Below are 21,256 nucleotides of genomic sequence, written 5' to 3'. Positions count from 1 at the left end.
CACCCATGTGGCAAACTGATGAAATATTTGTACTGTATTAACACTAAGCCCAACTCTAAGAAGAAGGAAGGCAAATTTACACCGAAAAGATACTTTGGAAAAGAGGTCATCTTTTACAGCAAGAGAAAATATCATGTACTAATTTTCATTAACAAAAGTATTTGTCTTCTGGAAAAAAAATACAAAGCACATATATGGATGGACAATATAATAAGTAACAGGTTTTTTACCAATTCAGCTATAAATGTCTGATTAACTGGTGACTGAGCTTAAAAAATATAAGAAGTACTAGCAAGGAGCTTAGGTCATAGTGCATGAGGGACTATTAGACGTTCTCTTTCATTAGTAATTAGCTCCCCACTGACATGTACTTTGCTTTCCCTGAAGAGGTTGGTATGTGGTGACACATAGGGAAAGTGAAAGCTGCTTGGCAAACCAGGGAACAAACCAAAGATATGTTGTAATAAGCTGTTTACAGTGTAAGATCCCAGGATCCTAACTGGATTCACATCACTCTTTAACTACTAAATATACATGTCAACGCAAAACAGAGGGTCTTACAGAGGGTGTAACTATAAGGAGCCATTTACACTAATCTCACTGAATTTCACTGTTTGACTCTGAATTCTTTGTATAAGCACTAAGTAAACGAGTCAGTTTTAATCACTTCAAGGTGATAAAGGTTACAGTAAGCTGATATACTACAAACGACACTCGTTTACATCTTGAATATAATGAAATGATAGTTTATCTACAGTGAACACTTGTGGTTATCTGACAAAAACAGGTCAAAGGGTCCAGGCATTTTCTCCTGAAGTTACTCAGTGCTGCCTCAAATGACTGATAATTGAAAGCAGAGGCTGGAAATATCAAATGTGGTAGGTGACAGATAAGCAACAGATTAATGCAAGTACTCTGTTACAGGACACTAAAAGGTCAGAGGCCCTAGGAATTAGCTATTGTGCTACTGTGAAAAGACAGACACCAAATAGCTGTTTACTTCATTCTTGCTCTTCTCTCTAACATCCAAATTCTAGAAACACATTCTCTCTTCCACGATGAGACTATTTAAACTCACTCACTTTTTACAAAATAAGGCAACAAATGTTTTGTAGGGTGTGTGGATAGGAGAAAAGATGTGATCCTAGAGCACAATGGAAGATTTAAAAAAAAACCCCAGCTATACTAGGTGTAAATATTTTAACGAAGTGCATCAGAGGGAAGCTAAGAAGCATATTCATCAGAACATCATTCTCAGCTGAGAAGACCAGATAACAGATTTTTAAAAATATATTTTAAAGCTTTGTAACTTTGTTTAGGCTTTTACTCTGTAGAAAACAGCCATTAACTTCAGAAACTTAGATTAAGCTTTCCTAAAATGATTATTAAAAAAAAAACTATTTAGGAGACAATGCATATATTTGTCTAAGCACTACTGCTTTAATAGGTTTAATCATTTTTATAGAATGGTAAGAATCCTGATCCCAACTCAGGAAATCTATTTTGAGTTAGACACTGAAATTGATAAAAATAGTCACCTGTCCTTAAAGGATTGTTTCGGACACCAGAGACGGCTGCCTGATACAGTCAGTGGAGAGACACTTGTGTTTGTTAAGGTTAACTGTCTTGCACCAGTCAGTAGGAAGAACAGAGGAGTTTGTCTACATTCCACCCCTCCACATCTGCAGCTCCAGAGAATAGGACTAAGAGATAGCTCTTGCTCAGCCAAAGGACTTTTCAATCCCTATCAGCTGCTTCAATGACCTTATCCTAACTGCCAGGGTGCTGAGTAGCCTGGCAGTGGGACATCCTGGGCTGCTGCACAAAAAAAATACAGGGGTTGGGGCTCAAAATGAGAACAAAGTAAGTTTTTGTTCCCACATCTGTTTTTTTTAAATTCATTTGATATTAGGCATTTACTAGGTAATCATTCAGCTCAGTGTTTTAACTACAAAGCTTCAGAGTCATGTGCCCACTTGCTTGTTCTCCTTTTAGTACCAAGTCTTCTGCATTTCCTTTTACTCATTTTCATCAGCAGAGTGAGGGAGGGCTGGTGCCTCCCTGACTATTCTGTAGCCAGTAGTAAGGGAAAGTGGGTGATTTAGGCTTAATAACCCTTCATTTCCCTCCTCATCTCCTTCCCCAGGCTAAGGTGGGAAAATACATTGCACAGGCTTCAGTTATGTCTGTCCATGTGTCTTGGGGATGTTCAGAATTCACCTTCTGAACTGAGATCTTCTGGAAACTCCTCGCCAACCAAAATGGATCAGCTCATACTCAAAGCCCAAGAGCAGGCATATAAGTATCCCTAAAGTCAAATGTAGGCAGAAGTTGAAAATAGCTGTCCCCAAAATTACATTCCACACATATCCTATCTTAAACATGAAACTCATTGTCAGAATCTTAATCCATATTCTGATCCCCTTCCAAATGAGGCAAAACTATTTCCGTAATCAGTGAGAATTTTGCTTAATTAGGGAGGGTAAGTCTGCAGAAATTTTACTTTTTTTTCATTGCTATAGTTCTGTTTCTTAAGAACTGCTTTATTGCAGTACTGTATATTTGAGTTTCTCAGTATTTATTATTATTAGACTGGTTGTATTTAAAGTAATTATAGATTTACAGATGTGGTTTTGAAAGAATGATGTAAATTGCTTTTACATAAAATATACTTTCTTATTAAAACACAAAGTAGAAAGCTTGATAGGTCATATTCTGAAGCAAGTTACACTGCTGTAGATTTAGAGTTATTTCACTAAATTCTTTATTTTCAGTCAGTTACTGACATCAGTGAGCAACATTTGGCTATTTTGCTTAGCTAAATTAGGGACAGTTTGAAATTGTTTGATGAAATACTGTGCAGTTAGTGGCAGTTTCAATAAATGAAAAATCATCTATTGTTTATTGAATCCAGACTTTTAATGGTAGAATATCCCTGCCATAATTGCACTGAATTACTGAACTATATGAATTGCAAAGTAATTCAAGTCAAGATAAAGTCAATGAGAAAACCTTCAGTGACTGCAACAGAATCTAGAGCAAGAATGAAAAGGAAAACCATAATTTAAAAAAAAAAAAAAAAGAATAATACAATGCCTGGACTTTTTTCAAGCACATATTGGTTTTCTTTCTTTATCCCTCATAGCAGAAATGTGTTTCAATGTCTCATACTTTATAAAAAAATAAGTTAGAATATTCATGTATCTTACCCAAGCATTTAGTATTACATCTTTTGAGAATGACCAGGAAAGCACTGTTCTATTATTAAAATTTTAAGTTTTTTTATTTTGTTGTTGTAGTCAATAAGAACTGATAGATTTTTACCAAGAAACAAAATATACATTTGAAAAAGTCAAAATAGTTTGAAACACTAAATTATTATCAAGGTGGATTTTGAAATTATGTGATTTCTACTTTCTAATCCCCTCAAAATGTACACGCAATGTATTCAACTTTAGTAAGTGGTAGGCAGCAACTAGGCAAATAATGGAAGTTACAAAAACATGGTAGAATATAAGTGAATATGTAAAAGGATAAATTTCTTTTTTTCATGAATTATTTTAAGAATTAGAACTCAGTAAAGAAAAGCTTTCAGCATTCACCCTGAGCAAGAAAGAGTTCCCAGGAACGACATAACAGTGCTAGCAACTTTTATGAGCACAGACCTAAAGAAATGCCTTGACCAAAGAGGCATAACTGAGCTCAGCTTTCTCATGTGTAAACTCCCAGGTGTTCTGTACACCGTGAGATTACCTATGATGCCTTCTTGTTACTTCACACTGAAATATGGGATAAAATAGATGTTTTAATGAAATTGCTGGTCTTCATTCAATAGCCAATGTTTTGTTGAAAAATTCATTGGTAAACATGTTATTCATTCAGTTTACTCTTCTGTCTTCCAAGTCAAATGCACTTGCTTGACAAGTCAAAACAAGTGTTACGCTGCAGCTGTTCCAGTAATAATTAAATGCTGTAAGGCTTTCTGTTGTTGATATAGAATAAGTGGAAAAGTAACACTCTGCTTTTCTTATGCTGGTTGATCCTGGTCAATGCAGCAGTGGGAATAAGTAACCAGAATATAGAGACTGAGTTTTGGAAGTGAACAGAATTATGAGAGCCTAAGTCTGGGTATTATCATGATCCTAATATAAAAGAGAGTTGACAAAGTGATTCCTCAAAATCTAATTTTTCTTCTGGTTCCAACAGTATAATGCACTGTATCCTTCAACCTCCCAAATGCAAAACTTTCACTAGAGTTGTTCAGCTGTAGCACAAAGCACAACAGAAGATACAATGCATATACGTGCTTTTTAACTCTACTAACAGTGGCAGAATGAATCTCAGCTGGATCTTCTTCCATAAATTTTAAAGTTGAAAGTCCAGCTGGTCACAGCTTCTAGGATTAACAGTAACAGGTTATTTCTGGATTTATTTTGTGCTGTCAGTAGAAATATGTGCCAAAAGAGAGAAGCACCGCAACCAAGGGTCTAGGAGGAGACAATGAAGAAAACATCACTTGCAGTTTGCTGTTTTGAACGTAACAAGTACAGACCCTCTGATTTCTTTGTTGTTTTAAGTCACATTATATTACAAAGGCACTCTAGTCACAAACACCTATTTTAAAAATGCATATCCACTAGGTTTTTGGTTGTGTTCGTTTTCATCAGTGATAAATAAATCTTTACTTGAAAGAATAGAACAGGTCAGAGAAAAGATCACTGTGTTACGTAGTTCTGAGCTAATACATAGATAAATTAGCTAATCCTTACACCACCATGTCCGAGACTGTTAATTTTGTCTGCATTTTCAATGATGTCTATTTTGCCTGGGCTTTGGTAAAGCCAGTATGTTTTGATACCATCTATCAATAGACTTCCATTTTTTCTCATATTTAATTTTGTTTTTCTCTAATCACAGATCGTCACAAAGAAAACTAACAATTATTCCCAGGTTTCTGACTGTGTGTGAAAGTCAGGATGTCAGATCAACACAACCTCAAGGTTAACAAATGACAGAAAAAAAGATCCCTCTTGGGTTCAGCTGCAACTGAATAAGAACAAAAGTTATACCTCTGGGATCCAATGGTCAGAAAATAGGTGTAAGTTATAACTGTTTTGACACTGTGAAAGCATACAGATGGAACATAACTTCTGAGAAGGGTGAAAGGGCATATATCATCATAGGGCAACTGGCAGGGGAGCAAAAGCTAAACATTAAAGCCCATTCTATCTTTCCACATCTCCTTAGTTCCTGCTCATGTTAACCCTCTGCTCACTTCCACCCACAGGTGCCAAGTCACTCGGCCATCCTACCATGCACATATGTCATCTAAAAAACTCCATCCATTTCCCACCGTGGAATTTGTCATAAAGGCTTTCATGGAAGTTTGTGTCTGCATGCCAAACTGGATATGACTGGATGGGCATTATTTTCTGCTTACTCTGTGCTCACATCTGCGTATTTAATATTACCCATACCCATTAACACTGACCAAACATTCCACAAAAAAACAGTCCAGCTGTAACAATGATGAGGAAGGAACCCTCAGGAGCATCTCATTTACAGTGCAGAAAAATGCTTTATTATGTATAATACATTAAAAATTATTTTGATATGCTATATTACGGGTAGGATATTAAATGCATTTGCAAAATAGCTGATCACAGGCCATGTGCTTAGCTGGTATCTCAACATGGCTCAAATGAATTCACAGTTGCTTACATTTATACTTTGTGTGCACAAGTGTATAGTGGGCTAATTGCTGTACTAACTGAGTCACCACCTTAAAAATTAAAAATGTAAAGAGACTGGCATTTCATCTTATGTAAATTGTTAGCCCTTGTTTTGAAGGTTTGCTCTGTGCGTGCTTGCTATTGGCCAACACCAAGGACCCACCTAGGAGAGCCTACGCAGTGGTGCTGAGAAGCAGAGTTATGGGACCAGAAGCACAGCAGGGTCGGGCCCTCCCAGACATTACGTCCGGAGGGGAAACAGGAGGCAGATGAGGAGGAAGAGCAGCCAGGAGGCTGGGCAGCGGTGGTGAGGAGTGGCACTTTCAGACAACAGGTTTTAACAGCCAGTTTGGGAGCTGGCTGTGATTTTAACAGCTTGTTATACTCCTTCAAACTGCACCCTCTCCTCTGCAGCTCTGGTAGTCTAATCTGATCATGATTTATTCTCACAAAGAAAGATTATTTCATCCCCATATAACCCCCCATATGGAATAAGTCCCCTCAACAAGAAGGAAAAAACACATGGTCTTTTTTTTCCTGAAAGAAACTTAAATTTTACCAAAGTTAATGAACATTTAGACCCTCTTTCAGGGCAGAAACTCACTGATGGTTAGTGAATTAAAAGATCTCTGGGTTGGCCATCCAGCATTACACCTGCACTGCCAGAAGAAAGGAAAAGCAGTCTTCAAAAACAATATTTATGCAGTGAAAGAGTTCAGATTAACTCCAAGTAACATGACAACAGGTGGTGGTCCCTCACAGTGGGTTACCTTGGATAGACTTGGGGAGAGAGACCGGGAGTCTCAAAATGACATAAAAAGCAAGAAAATAATTTCCAAAGTAGAAAGAAAAAGCATGACACTTTGAGCACACAGAACTGTTGAACCAACAATTGGCTGAGTAAAATCATCACTCCACTCCAAAAAAAATGTAGGAATGGTTGATGTCAATGTACAAGACGAGTAAGATCCCCCTTCTCTGTAACCACTCTATCACAGAGTCATATGATGGCTGAGGTTGAAAGGGACCTCAGGAGGTCATCTGCTCCAACCCCCCTGCTCAGGCAGGGCCACGTAGTGCTGGTTGCCCGGGACCGTGGACTTGCTTGTATCATTCCTCCATTTTCACTGTTATTCCACCTGGGACTGCATTTCTCATGTTCCTCACCAAGTACTCAAAAGCACAATACCTAGGCTGATTTTAGAGGTATCTGTAGGTGTAACACATCTCTGGAACAGCAAAGATGATCTCCTGGAGCTCATATTACATATTATAATACTGGCTTCTCTCCACTCCTAGTAGTTGAGCTGATGTGTCTCAGACAAAATTTGTGTGTTTTTCTGAGCAAAGGGTAAGAATGAACAGGGAGTGGGAACCTGACCACTAACATAGTGCTTTTATTTCAAATGCAATCTTTTTGGTACAACACTATTAAGAATATTTGGCATGTATTTTAGAGCCAAATAAAAGACTGATCAGTCTTTGCCTTTGCAGATGTTTTTGCTAAACCTCTCTCTCTACTAGGGCTAGAAGTGACTACTGCCCTAATCTTTGGTGATAGGTTTCTTTTTCAAGTAATTTAGAACAATCCCCAAAACTGGAAGTATCACAGTCTGTTCTTTTGGGAGCTTGCTTTCATTGCCATTTTGATGAGAGCACACTCCCTACCTGTGGACAAGCTGAAGCAGCATGGTTTAACAGAGTTCATGGTAAAACTCATTGACTCAAGGTGATATTATGTTAATGAAGAAGCTTCATTCCTGTCCAGAAGCAGATGGTTATATAAAAATAGGATGAACAGGTCATAACTTATCTGGGAGCTGTGCCCACGGAGCCAAGTTTTTGGTTCACAGGTGTGCTTATTTCATTGATTCAAGTCCTGGGATGAACCTATTTTGCATTAGGTCTCTCCTGTACACACACATATGCTAGTAAGCACATCCTTTGTATTTTTCCATTTCTAAGGAATACATACAAATATGGACAAAGCAAAACACAACTGCTGGGAAACCAAAAAGGGAGCGATATGTTGTTAATCTTAATGATATTACTCCCTCTATACTGACCCAGTGAATTGCAACATGAACATGATCTACTTGGTATTCACTCCATAGCATAAACTGTCTCTGGATTTTCCATTACCATATATAATATATATATATATATAAAAAAAAGATATATGTATGTACATTTTATAAAATACTATTAAATATATTTACTTAAATTAAAAAGTTTATATTTATATAAACTAATCTCCTTGTAAATATGATCTCATTATGATATACAGCCAGTAAACATTATTATTAATTCAATAGTTTAAGAAGTGATGAAAAAAAAGTACTACTTTTTGAAGACCTGTAGTCAATAGCTATAAGATGACATTAATAAAGGAGCACACCAAAGAATCAAAGAAAAGAAAGATCTTTTTTCTGAAATAATACCTAATTTTGAACTACTTTGATAAACAAATCCTGTGTTTTATTTCTAAACATATAAGCTTGTAACTTAGATCAACATGCAGAAAACATTTAAATATGTAAATGCAATTGTGTGTAGTTGAACTGTGGGTTTAACCTTTGCGGCCTAAAAGACTTAGTACAGACTTTTAGTTTTCACAGCAATACTGCTCAGTTCACAGTGATAATCATGGGCAGTACTGTGTCAGCCTAGAGTCTCACAGCACAGCACTAAGTAACTTGTCTTTTTTATCTAGAATATGACTCATGCTGGATGATAAACCATTTACAATAATACCATAATTATATGTAGTTTACTACTACGGACAATTAATTCTTCATGGCACTTCATTATCCAACGAGTCTAATTATCAGTGTTTTAATAAAATAAAATCGAAGGTGTATTCTCTTGCCTCGTGATCCTTAAAGTCCGGGGACTAGACTTTCACTTGGAAAATTTTCACTTGGAACGAATTTTCACAATATTATTCGTTTTATAGCTTCTATTTCTTTTTGTCTTCATTCATTTTAGGAAATCAAGTTTACTATAATCTTATAAATCATATAATCTTTAGTGAGAAGAGAAGCAATATGGACAACTCCCCCATGTTTCAAAAGCCATCAGTTATATGAAAAGCATTATAAAGTATGAAGTGTTTGAAGTTGCTTTCTGAGCCTTTAGAGTGCCGGTTTTCAAGAACTGCATCTGTTTCTGGATGTTGATTTGTTTTTGTTTTTTTCTGCAACTACAGGGGATAATTGCTGCTCTTTAATGAAACCTTAGATGTGCCCATAAATCATCAATGCACAGAAAATCTCATAGAAAATACTATACAAGTCTCAAAAAGTTCATGAGAACTGGCAATTTTAGGGAAGCATAAGGAACTCTGAAGTTTTGGAAAACCACAGAGACATCACTTGTGGCAACAGAGGCTTGTCTCTTTTATATCATCATATGTGAACTTCAGCCCTTGCAGTACTGTTGATGGGCCTCTCACTCCATCCTTGATCTCTTTGGAGAAAGCTCCAAACTGGGAATCAGAAAGAAGCAGCCCTTCTCAGAACAAAGAAAATTCTATTATTTTGGTCTCAGAAGTATCAAGGATCCTAAATGGAAAAGGAACTATTTAAGGATCCAATTTTGCTATCAACTGGACAAGGCACAGCTCTTACTGACCTAACTCTGAGATTACTCAGCACCTCATACCACTGAATTCTGCTGCCGTTTTAGTCTTCAGCTCTTTGGAGCAGATCCATAAACTCTCCTCCTTATTTCAAAACGTTACAACAGGATGTAATTAAGTACAATTAACAAGGAGGTCAAATGGTCATCTGATAAACACTGGCCCAAACAGGCAGCTTGAAAGGTCAGGGCTGCTAAAGCCACATAGTATTGATGGGAAAGAATATTATGATTTAAGGGGGAAAAAATCCCAATGACTTAAACTGAAGAGATTTACATGCTTTCTACATTACACCCACAAAGCCATGCACACAGACTGATATGCATGCACACATGCCTCAGAGAGGCACGAGTCTGTACTCTGAGAACAAGAGCTAGACTAACCCCACATCATCTCTCCATTGCACCAGATCTCAAATCTCAGTTTTGGTGCTTTAATTCCAGTGTTTCTTTTTCTTTTGCATTATTTTGTAAAACCATCTGTTTTAAGAGGAGTAAATAGACTTGTTGCCCTTACAGAAGGGCTTTTTTTAGCCCTTTCTAAACTAATGCTTGAGGTTACCAGGAGGAAATGCAAGGTGTTGCGAGCCTCTTAGGAGTGAGGTATTTTACAGAGCACACAGCCAGAGTAAAAAGAGGCTTCACAAGAAGAAAGCTATTCTTAGTACTCTGCAAGGTCAAAGAACAAGAGTGCACAGAAGTGAAAATGAACACAGAAGTATTTGCCCATCCTCATTTTATGGATTGAAAAACAGTGGCACACTGTTCTCATTCTCGATCTCAGGCTCTTCAGGTTTCTCCTATTTGGCTGCTCAGACATTTCACTCTCTGACTTCCAGGTTTAGGCTAGGCTGGGGCTGGGACAGGCTCACTGCAAAACATTTGCACACATTTCATGTGTGAGACAGCAAGGTAACCTGGTCAGGAGTAGCAGATTAACCTTCTGGATCACTAGCATGTTATGACTTGTAGTTATTGACAGAAACCCCAGCTGAGGTAACCTTGGGAACAGCCTTCCCAAAGCTGTGTTCCTGCTGGATCTCAGCCCTCGTAAATCACCACAAAGACTACAGCTATCATGGGGCTGTATGCTGGGCTTGCTCTTGCTCCGACGGCTTTATCAACCACACTACTGTTCACCCACTCTTTTGATTTCTCAGCTAAAGTCTTTGCAAACCATACCACTAGAATCCTATGGCTCCAGGTTTCAGGTGTCATCAGGTGCCATCCACTTACTGCTCCGAAACCAGACTAACAAATCATTCAGTGTCCCTGCTCTTTCCATTTCTGTAGTCTAGGTTTGCCAGGACAGAATTTAACACCTCTACCTCCAAAACTGTTGTTATTCATATAGTAAAAGTCCAACACATGATTTTTTTGAAATTATTTTACAGTACCTTATAATTGAATATCCCACTTACATTTCCCCTCACTTTTAAAAAAGGGATATTTTAAATGAATATGCCTAGACAAATTGTTATTAATTTAGAATAATTACTCTTTATTATGCATACAGCATTTCTAGATAATATGAATATAGCTTCATTAATTTGACTGCAGTCAAACACAAGAGAATTACAACAATAATTTAATTTGATAGACAAGGTCTACAAGGGGATAGAATCGCAGAATCATTGAGGTTGGAAAAGAACCTTCTCATGGGGTCTGAATGGATAATATTGCTAAGTCAGATAAAGATAAACCTAACAGAAATTTCAGCTGTTCAAATTCATGTTCCCTTCTGATTCTCCTCCAAAAAGAGAGTTAGGTGGAATTTTGCTTCTGCAAAGCCACTGGTTTTCAGCTCTGGATATATATCATGTACCATCACTATCTGTCCTGATTAGTTTTCTAGGCTCTGTCTCAGTTTGCCCTGAATTATAGTGGGAAAAAAAGTGAAGCCACGTTCTGGTGAGGCACCACACGTGCCATTGAGTTGTATAATAGCAGTCAATAAAGCCAAATTCTCAATCTATTGCACCAGAGCAGTTGCTCAAAAACAGTTGGGAACTAAAGATTTAGATTGACCTTTTGGAGCATCTCTCAATAATAGTGGGAAGTTTCTGAGTGGAGAGCTGAGCTGTAAAACCTCTCCTTTTCTACTTGTTTTACAGTCATTTTTTGTAGAGAAACAAATTCAGAATTCAGTACAAAACAAAAACCAGCTCCTGCCTGGTGTACCCCACCCACAAACTTAAATAATGTAGCTGTCACAGTTGACAAGTTCTGCCTGCTGTAGCATTTCTGTGTTTTATAGGAAATTTTAACCAAGGGTGTTATTTTAAGAGATGAGCAAATGGGGAAACCCCATGGCCTAGCCAATAAAATATGAACTTCAGGCGCAATGGAGCACTCATAAATATGACTCAGAACAAAGGGATTCATTGTTTCTCCCGACCCCTTTTAGCTGCCCTCTGATCTCAACCTCTCTGTGTGCGTCATGGCAGCCCTCATCCTTTAACCTGTGGTTTTTAAAACCTAGCTTCTACTTTATTTATGGCTGCAAATGTTAGTAGTCTGTCTGTGTACTCCCTGCACTCACATACTGAAGTGTGGGGGGAGCTGCGTTTTATTTTGCAAGGATGAAGAATTCTTCCCGGGGAGCCAAGTGGCTGGGAGTTTGAGGTAGTTGCTTGGCCACAAGGGATTGAGAAGAAAACTGCTCCCTTCACATGCAGGGCTCACTAGAGGAAACTTATACCTGGACTAATTTTATCTTTCCTTTGCACATTATCTATGTTTATCATGTTCTTCCTCCTTTTCTCTTGGGTTTGCCCTTTCTCTATATGCACCTTCTTCTCCCTATCACATTGATCTTCCCTCCACTTTTGTAACTCTACTGCCTGGGAAATGCTCTCCGTACTACAACATCACTCTCCATGTGAGGCATGGAGGAGCAGGACTAATTCTCCCAGTAATACCAGTTCCTACAGAGGCTGTTTCTCTGTTGTCAACCTTTCCCATGCCCAGCAGGTCTGTGTCCAGCCCTGAATGTTGGCCATTGCCTTCTGGGAAGAAGAGGGCTGTCCTCCCTATAAGGCTTGGTCTGTGCTTTGCCATTCTTCTCTCATGCCTGTTCTTATTCCTTCCCTCTCCATCTCCCCTGCTGTCACCTAATCTCACCACTTCTCGGCCTTTAATCCCTTCTGCAGCCAAATGCCACTGACATAAAATTAAAGTTCAGTGACCCTGCCTAGACGGCAGGGGTTAGAGACAAGGGAAAGGACAAGAAAGAGAGGATGGGGAAAAGTGTGGGAAATAATTATAAAATCTGGTAGGAGCCAGAGCCTCTTCCTGAAGCCCTGGGGAGCCTTTCTTTAGCTGGAGGCTGCAATTGGCACTTCATAAACTGTTCATTCTCAGCTATGTGGAAACACCAGACAACACCTAGAATGCTCAGACTGTAATCAATCAATTTTCTGCAAAACACTATTAGTTTGTGGGCCTACGAAAGCAAGTTGAAAGGAACCGCCATGGCTAAAAAGAGAAGAAAAAGGGACTGCCCATGTCATAATTACCTCCATAACTCAGGCAGTAAGTCGGCAGGTAGTCGTGGTAAAATTCTTTGCATAATTTGCAAAATTCTTTGCATAACTTAACATTCAGAGAAAATAATAACAGGAGGAATAAGTGTGGGAAAACACATATGTGCTAAAGTTGTTCTGTTATTTAAGAAAATAACCCAGGGTTTAGGAAGGAGAACCAAGAGGCAATCCATCCACTCCATGGCAAGCTATTCCTCCCCCTAACATCCTCCGCATAGAGACATCTCCACAAGGCCTCCCTCTTTCTCTTTCATGGCTAGCCAGAGTCACTCCAAGATTGTGTTTTCCTGGGAAAATATGCTACTGTACAATACATACAATCCCCACAACCCCACCCAAAGTCTGTGTTTAGTCTGGAAGGAGCACTTTCTAAAGAAGAAGAGGAACTGGTCATGCCATTCTTCCCAGTGGGAAAAATATTAATAATATATATTTTTATATATCCATACATATATATAGCTTTCACCCTGCACATCTAACCATCTGCTCTAAATCAGTTTCTTTTCAGTTATCTGCAATTTCTTTCAAATCTGTCGGCAATGAAAGTCAGACAGTTTTATACCCAGTTAATGGAGAGCTTGACATTGTTTTGGCTGAGTAGATACAATAATTTACTTGGTGTTTAAAGTGTAACTTGGCAAAAAAATTAATTGACAGTTATAAAAACATTATTTTGTAGATGATATTTATGGATCACACACAAACCTATTTTGAGGTAGAGCTATATAGTTCATTAAGGTTCATTGTAACATGAGAGATTTCAAAGGAAATATAAAATATTTCAATATAAAACAACAAATGTAGTGTAATTCCAAAAAGGAATATGGAGAATATTTCTTGCTCAAAATCAAAAACAATCTCTAACAACCTGCTCTGTCATCGCACAAAAATTGGTTAAAACTGCCTAACGAATTATAAGGATTGGGTGAGGATTTTTAGGAATGTCATCCCGTGGGTAAAGTCTTTTTGTTCTAGAAATAAATAAACCTGTTTTGCAAAAAGCTGTCTTAATATTTAATTTGATCATAGAAAATTATTTTGTCATTAATAGTTATTTCTACTGCCTGATTGTGTACCTAGGTCACAACAAATTAGTTCAGCTCACTGCCTGAGTAACGAAAATTTTATTAAGGGAAAAAAATCTTAGGATTTCAAGATGCAAAGTGAGGTCTGCTTGGGTGAACACTAAATGAGACCTGCTTGATGTAATTTGCTTTAAATTTTATGTAAAAGAGTGAAAAATGCCATCTTATTGATTTTGGGTGTCATTCAAAAAAAACTTCACAAATGTTTTCTCATTTTTTTTCTCAGTATTGGTCCAATTCCACAATTAAAGACATGGGGTCTATTTGTTATTTAACAAGTTTTATCTCTGTAATAGCATCCCTCTGTCCAACTCAAGATAATAACACTATTTCAGTCACTTCAGTTAAGCCTGTGTCAATATTTTCATTAGAAGCCTGCATTTTACTGACTAAAACTGTACCTCAGCCAAGGAAATTCACGTAAGGTTAAAATTAAGACCGCAACATGTGAAATCCAGTGGAAAAGAAAGAAAGTGTGCTCATTCCTAGGCTTTGAGGAGAGACGTTAATGATCCCGAGGCCTTTTCGTGTATATCCTTCAAACCCAGCTCCCCTTCCACAACTCCTGGCATTTTATAGCTTAGCACTCGGTATCCCTCGCTGATGATATGTTAGCTGTGAGTAGAGGGTTGTAGAAACTGCATTAGTTTAATTTAAGAAACTAGCTACTATATACACTTAAGATCTGATGGCAGTTAGGAATCCTTTCTTTTTTGTGCGTAACGAAAATATATTTGTACAGGTATTCAGTGTGGATTGATGTACTGTAGGTTTCTCAAAGTAGTTGTATAAAAGTTGTTCTCTGCCATGTTAGCATTTTCTAATGAACACAAGGGGCTGTAAATCTTGTGAATTTATGTATTTGCTTAGTGATTCAGGTTTTAAAGAAGAACATAATCTTCAAGACAGTGTACAAACTTGGGGTAGAGAAGCTGGAGAAATATGAACAGTCCTCTGTGCCTCAAACAGGCAAAATTTCTTTTCATTTCAGCATCTGATTTAAGAACAGATCACAGCACGTGTGGTTTGAGGATTATTATAATTAAGATTGCAGAATCCCATTGCGTGTGAAGAAGAAAAGGTGTCTTTCTGGGGTGTATCGGTTACTTTAAAAATCTCCATAATATTGTATCCATGGAGAAAGAAAAGAGAGTTGCTTAGCAAATGCAGCAATCTGTTTAGACAAAAATTTACAGATATGTTGTAAACAAATGAAAATACAGACCATTTGAATTGCTAGAGAAGGAACACTTAAGTACAGTGGATTTAAATTAATCACTTGATGCTAATGGAAAATTCAGTCCTTGAAATGTTTAAATGTAACTTATTAAAGTGCTGCTGTTTCTCACAAGCCTCAGTCATGTACATATTTTTTTATCCATCCCCTCTTTTGGTGAGAGGTGAAGAGTGGAACACTAACATTTGATCTATACAAAGTCCCTTCCTAACTAAATTTTAGTGAGCAGAACAGTGAGTAGGACTACATGAGTAGTATTTGCCTGCTCTCTGAGGAACAGGGGTATCCTATATATGTTCATTTTGGGAGACTGGCCCAAAAAGAAGATGCAGAATGCCAAACAGTCAGGGCTTTGCAACAATATAATAAAATATAACAACAGGATAAAAAAACACCCAGTGAGTACAACAAAGTCCTGAACTTGTAGGTGATATAATCAGAGCTTTGAAAACCCCAGTGTATTTAGTGGAGAATTTATTCTTTGACTGCTGGACCAACCCCAGTTAACTCTTCTGTTACACTCATCAATATTTATGGAAAGCTGCCAACGCACACAGTCTTCTACAAAATACGGGACAAGACATACTCTCTGTCTTCTCATATCTTTCAAGAAAGAAAGAAATGGAAATTCTGTATAAATTCCAGCATAAAGAGCAGGTGTTTACAATTTTAACTTCAGGACAAGTAAATGCAGTCTTGTTTTTCTCCCTGGTTGCTTGACAGAATTATAATTGCAGTCCCCTTGATGAATATTTTTAATTTGTTTTGAAAGTGAGGTATTTTCAACTCTGACAGGTTGATTTTTATCAAAATTAGCATATAAGTTTCAATTTTTATTCTTTAATATAAGATTATTAGTCCTTGTCTATTTTTTTACTTTACCTTTAATCTTATTCAGCCTTTTCAATCTTATGCTTAATAATTCCTATCCAACACCGTCAGCTACATATTTCTTGGTTTAATATATATGTCTTAAGTTACTATAACTGGCTACAACTATATACAAAAGTTTCAATATAAAATATCATCATGATTAATAAAGCTTTATAATTAAACCTTACGTAATTAATGGTGTGCAAGTATGAACATGGTGAATTCTATTTCCAGAGCAGATTAATTTGATGCAAGTTGACTGAGGCTTCAAATCTAAAACCAGTTGAGTTATTGCTGTGCTGCATCAGCATTTATTGATTTTAAGGTACACTGTTAGCATTCACTTATCACTGCATATTTTTCCCCATTGTACATTAAAAGAGCTTGCCCTCATCTGTCACAAATCTTATACAGCATGAATCAATATAAAATGGTTACCTGTTTCCATGATTTATTTCATTTTTATGTTAATATACTGAAACATAGGATTGTTTAATAAAAATGTTGAAGCTAGTCTATATTGGTCATCAATATTTCTTATGCATGTTATACGGTGGAATGCGTGATAAACCACAATATCCAATATGTATGGAAGGGCATTTAAAGTGAATTAGGAATTTAGACTCACTTAGAGCCAAGACAGATTTTAATTTTACAGAGGCCAACAAACTGGTATTTACACAGTATTTTTGTATAAGTTAATGGTGTCCTATTAATCATAAACACTAGAAAACAAAGCATCTAATCCCCAGTTTTTCACAGTTTTGAAATGTAATGATACGCTTATCTTCTCAAAATTACTTCTTAAGGCACCACTGGCTTCCAAAATGAGACAAATATTAGAAACTTCCCAGTCAAGGTTAGACACTCAGTGGAAACTTGCGTTCTTCCAGAGAGGGTTTTGTCTGGGGAAACGCAGCAGGATCAGGCTAGGATATATCTGACACTGAGCCTTCAAAGACTTGTACTCATGCACTGCAATAAGTCCTCGTGAAATCAAAGATGTTCATGAATCAAAGGCTAGGGTCCGTGTAAATAGTCCTCAGGGCCATCGGTGAAATGGTCTGCGACATATTTACTGAGGGTATTTCTCAGGACACATGAGGAAAATTTTTGCAGGATTCAGGACCTCGACTAATGCTTAGGACATCAGAACATTTCCTATTTTCCTTTACAACATTGCGCCATTCAAATTCAACTGACTCCAGACACTCGGGGTAAAACGAGGTATACAGTGATAAACTTAAAAGTTAAAACATAGATAATATGTAACTCTTTCTTCAGGATGAGGAACACATTTTAAAAAAGCAGATATTTCTCTTTTTTCTAGTCTGCTATTTCAGTATCAAGATAAACAAATGTATTTAGAGTTGTGGATATGAAATTACTCTAAGGAAAAAGATCTCAGAATTGAACACCTCCTGATCTGTCAAATAATTAATTTAAAGTTATTATTATGACACTAACTCTAGGGTGTCATTTTCTAGAAATTCGAGTTGTTGAGGATTTTAGTGTTTGGAAACATTTTTTAAATCCGCAGCAAGGATTAATGACCTGGTAGACATAAAAGTACAGAATGTGTGTGATAATCTGAAGGTATTTCAGAACATATGCCGTTGTTTAAAAAGTTTCCACAGAAAGTATTATCCTGGAAAGCAAGGGTTCATCGGATTTTGTACCAGTTTATTGAGAAACTTCAAGTTTTCAATTAAATCTCTTGCTAATCAGATCAAATGAGAAGGGTGGTGGGTTTTTTTTAGCTAGCTTTATGAGTCCTGCAGCATTTAAAATACTTATAAAAATAGTAAATACATTTCATTAATTATTTGCAGCTTTGTTAATGAGATTTAAGTTGCCTTCTATTAAAGAAATCTGTAACTGCTTTTTCAACCGCAACGTAACTGGTAAGCACGTTTATTATACTCAGAAGCCAATATAATTTAGTTTTATCAGGTTTTGTGTCTGAATTGATTTAATTTTCAAAAGCATTCTTTGCTTGCATGTTTCTGGTGTTTGATACTCTACTTACTTAATTTATTTATGACACAGCAAATAAGAACCATTGCAGACTCTGAGCACCATGGCAGTATAATAAAACACAGTCTGTGGTTATTAAATAGAAATAACAAAGAAACAGCAACAGATTACTTAAAATCCAGCCATCCAGCTGAAAAGATAATAAAACTGACTCTTACCAACAGAAAAAATACCCTAAACAACCTAAGAAATCTTCTTTTTTTTTTCGGAAATAGCTTCACTTTTCCCCTTTCATAACATTCTAGGCTTTAAAATATTAACAACTGGTGTTTGTTCATGTCTAAGCTTTAAGCAAAACAGTGAGGGAAATAACCTAGCAATAGGCATAAGTGTTTGATTTTTTGAGATTTAAAAAAAAAAAGGAGTTAGTTGGCCTGAGGCTAGAATTTTCATTACATCAATGAAAGAAGGAAAACAGAAGCCAGCAGAGGGGAGTTATAGAAACTGACTATATAAACAGTGAGAAAAATCTTTTTCCATGGCCACCTACAACGTAGCTACTTCACCATCAATATGACTTTTCTTTTACCGGTGGCACAGCAGCCTGGGCCCGATCCTGACGTTTTAGAACAGGTTACAGTCAGGCTGAGAGGTTTGCCCCTTGCGAGATCATGTTAACAGTTTGTCAAAGAGAGCAGAAACAAAAAATTTTTCCACATACCTAAATTGACAAAGCTCATGACCATGTCAGCATCATTCAGAAAGTTGGTGTCGTGCAGGCTGGCTAAGGGAGGATTCTGTGTGCCGAGTGGGGTCATGCGAGATAATTGTATTCTCCACGAATATCCATTTGGAGAGGCAGGGTATCCTTTCCGTATCCCTCTGCTCTCCCCTGCCATTGATCCCTTTAGTGAATACTCCAGCTCCTCATGTTCCTCTTCATTTGTCATGGCATTATACAGGTCCAGCATGAAGAGGGGTGCAGAAGCAGCCTGCTTTCCTGGTGAAAATGGTCTGGGTCTGTGAGGTAAACCCAGGATAGAGAGAATCTCTCTCTGAATCTCCCTTCTTTCATGGTTCCGCAGCCTCCTGTAAATAAAACTCGAATGGACATGATTGTCTCCTAAACCTCCCTGTGCGTGACCCACCAGAACCCAGCAATTCCAGAGCAAGCCCACGAAAGCTTTGAGCGCAGGTAGGTTCATCTTTGAAAAGAAAAAGAACAAGGAAAAAAAAATTTAAAAAATCTTTTCTCCTACTTGTTCTGAGTTCCTATGAGGTCTGCTTTCCCAGTGGCTGAAAAACAAAATTTACCTATTCTTCATGTCAATGTCATCTCTAAACATAACATCTTTGGTGATTTCTCTCCCTCCACCCTGTTTAAATATTATGGAATGTGTCAGGTTGCAGTTATTTCTAAGAAAGCTGAAATTCAGACTTCCAGTTTTCCACTGTTGTTATCGTTTTTTCTGCATTTATGGAGCAGAAGACCAGTATTTTGTCAGCTGACTTAGGCATTCCTATAGAAACCTTAGATAACCAGGTCTTTGGTGGGGAGCTGTGTTAGCGGGAGCTGTATTAGCAAGAGCTGTTCTTCTGACACATTGTAGTTCCCAGAGTTATCTTCCCTCGTTATTCTGAGTTCTTCGTACACCTTGTGCTCTTCCCAAGATAAAATCCTGAGTCACAGATTTGTCTTGATCTGCACCTTGGTGGTGTAATACATATCTGTCCAGCAGCCTGGTGATAACTTTAACATCTTTTCAATCGCTTGAGTGTAAAGTAATTTTAAAGCATGTACTAATCAAATTAATGTGTTGCCATGAATTTACTTGAAAAAAAAAACCCTGTAAATCCATTCAACCCTTTTCGGCTTCTGAACTGTTATTTCCAACTCTAGCAGGCACAAATATAACAGCTCTCTTCAAGAGAGATCTAAAGACTAATGTAAGCACAACCCTGCTGGGAAAGAAGAGGCTTCTCATTGTAATTTGAAACGGGTATAGCAAAAAAGTCCTTAACCCTTCTCTTGCCAGACAGAGCTTTAAACCTCTTTCCCCCTCTCCCCCCCCCCTAATTTACAGTAATAACCCTAACTTTGGCTATCGGCTGTTTTTTTCCTAACAGCCTGCAGAATCAATTTTAACTTTAACAATTTTAGGATATGTACATAGCTAAAGGCATGGCGTAACGTGGAAGCTCTCGTGAGTCTCCTTATGAGTCTCTAGTTTAGTAAACTTGAATAGGAAACCCACAACAGACTAAAATAGCCTCTCATTAATTCAAGAAATGTTTATATTTAAGGTAAGTTTAGCAAACAAAGGTGACCTTTTTAATAAACTCTGTAGGAAATTTTGTTGGTGAGGCTCAATTCACTCTTTTCTAAAAATGTTGGGATTGCAACCTGAATGAAAACAAATTTATTCAGCAACCGAGATTTCAAGTTGTGCATAGCCAATGGTGTAATTATAGTTATAGTCACAACTTTCATAAACTGTAATTTGCAATGATAATTTATTCAAAGTACACTTTGACTCATAAATCGCTTTACTACATTTCCCAGTAAATATCAAAAGCTAAGATTTAATCCCACAACCTATTATTAACTGGAGAAAGAAACAGCTTAACTGAAGAAATAAGAAATATTAAATGGATTTTAAAGCTGCTGCTCATGAAGTTAAAGTTCAGCGTAGAATTTTATGACAGTCAGCAACTGGTGTTTTCCTCTCAGTAAAACAAAATCGCAGCGTTAAAATTCATATTGCTCAGATTATTGGTGGTCATTTTCCCCATTCCCATAATTTGACTTTGGTCTTGAGGAAACTTTCCTTTGATGAAGGTGAGAAAAAAAGGACAGAAAGGTTAATACATGACAGTTGAGGAAAAAAAAACAGGTATATAAAATGCATCCCGTCGGGTTTTGCCTTACATGACTAGCAGCTACTCAGCAAATCACACAGTTCTTGAGTAAACTTGGGAGTGTGACAGCAAGTATAGTCACACCCTAAGAGCTAGGAACAATTTATCTAGTATATTAAGCACAAACGAGCTTTTCTCATATATTGTGAGTCCTAGTCTATATTTACAGTCTAGTCCAGCTATCATCAAAAATATAGCTGATTCTCTTTCATAAATCAGCACATGTAATAGACAATGCTTCTACCAATG

General features: G+C 37.2%; 1 protein-coding gene across 1 annotated transcript in view; it reads right to left on the bottom strand.

Moving 5' to 3' along the window:
- Nucleotides 1-19,977, bottom strand: part of BMP5 (bone morphogenetic protein 5) — a 55,985-nt gene extending 36,008 nt beyond the window's left edge. The window contains exon 1 of the mRNA XM_068402656.1: nt 18,810-19,977. Within this exon, the coding sequence (XP_068258757.1) occupies nt 18,810-19,293 (484 nt within the window). The 5' untranslated portion in view covers nt 19,294-19,977. The remainder of the gene's footprint in view (nt 1-18,809) is intronic.
- Nucleotides 19,978-21,256: the final 1,279 nt, after the last annotated feature.

The sequence above is a fragment of the Nyctibius grandis genome, chromosome 1 (genome assembly GCF_013368605.1).
Source record: "Nyctibius grandis isolate bNycGra1 chromosome 1, bNycGra1.pri, whole genome shotgun sequence".
In the NCBI taxonomy this organism is placed as follows: Eukaryota; Metazoa; Chordata; class Aves; order Nyctibiiformes; family Nyctibiidae; genus Nyctibius; species Nyctibius grandis.
This window is presented reverse-complemented; position numbering and strand designations above follow the sequence as displayed.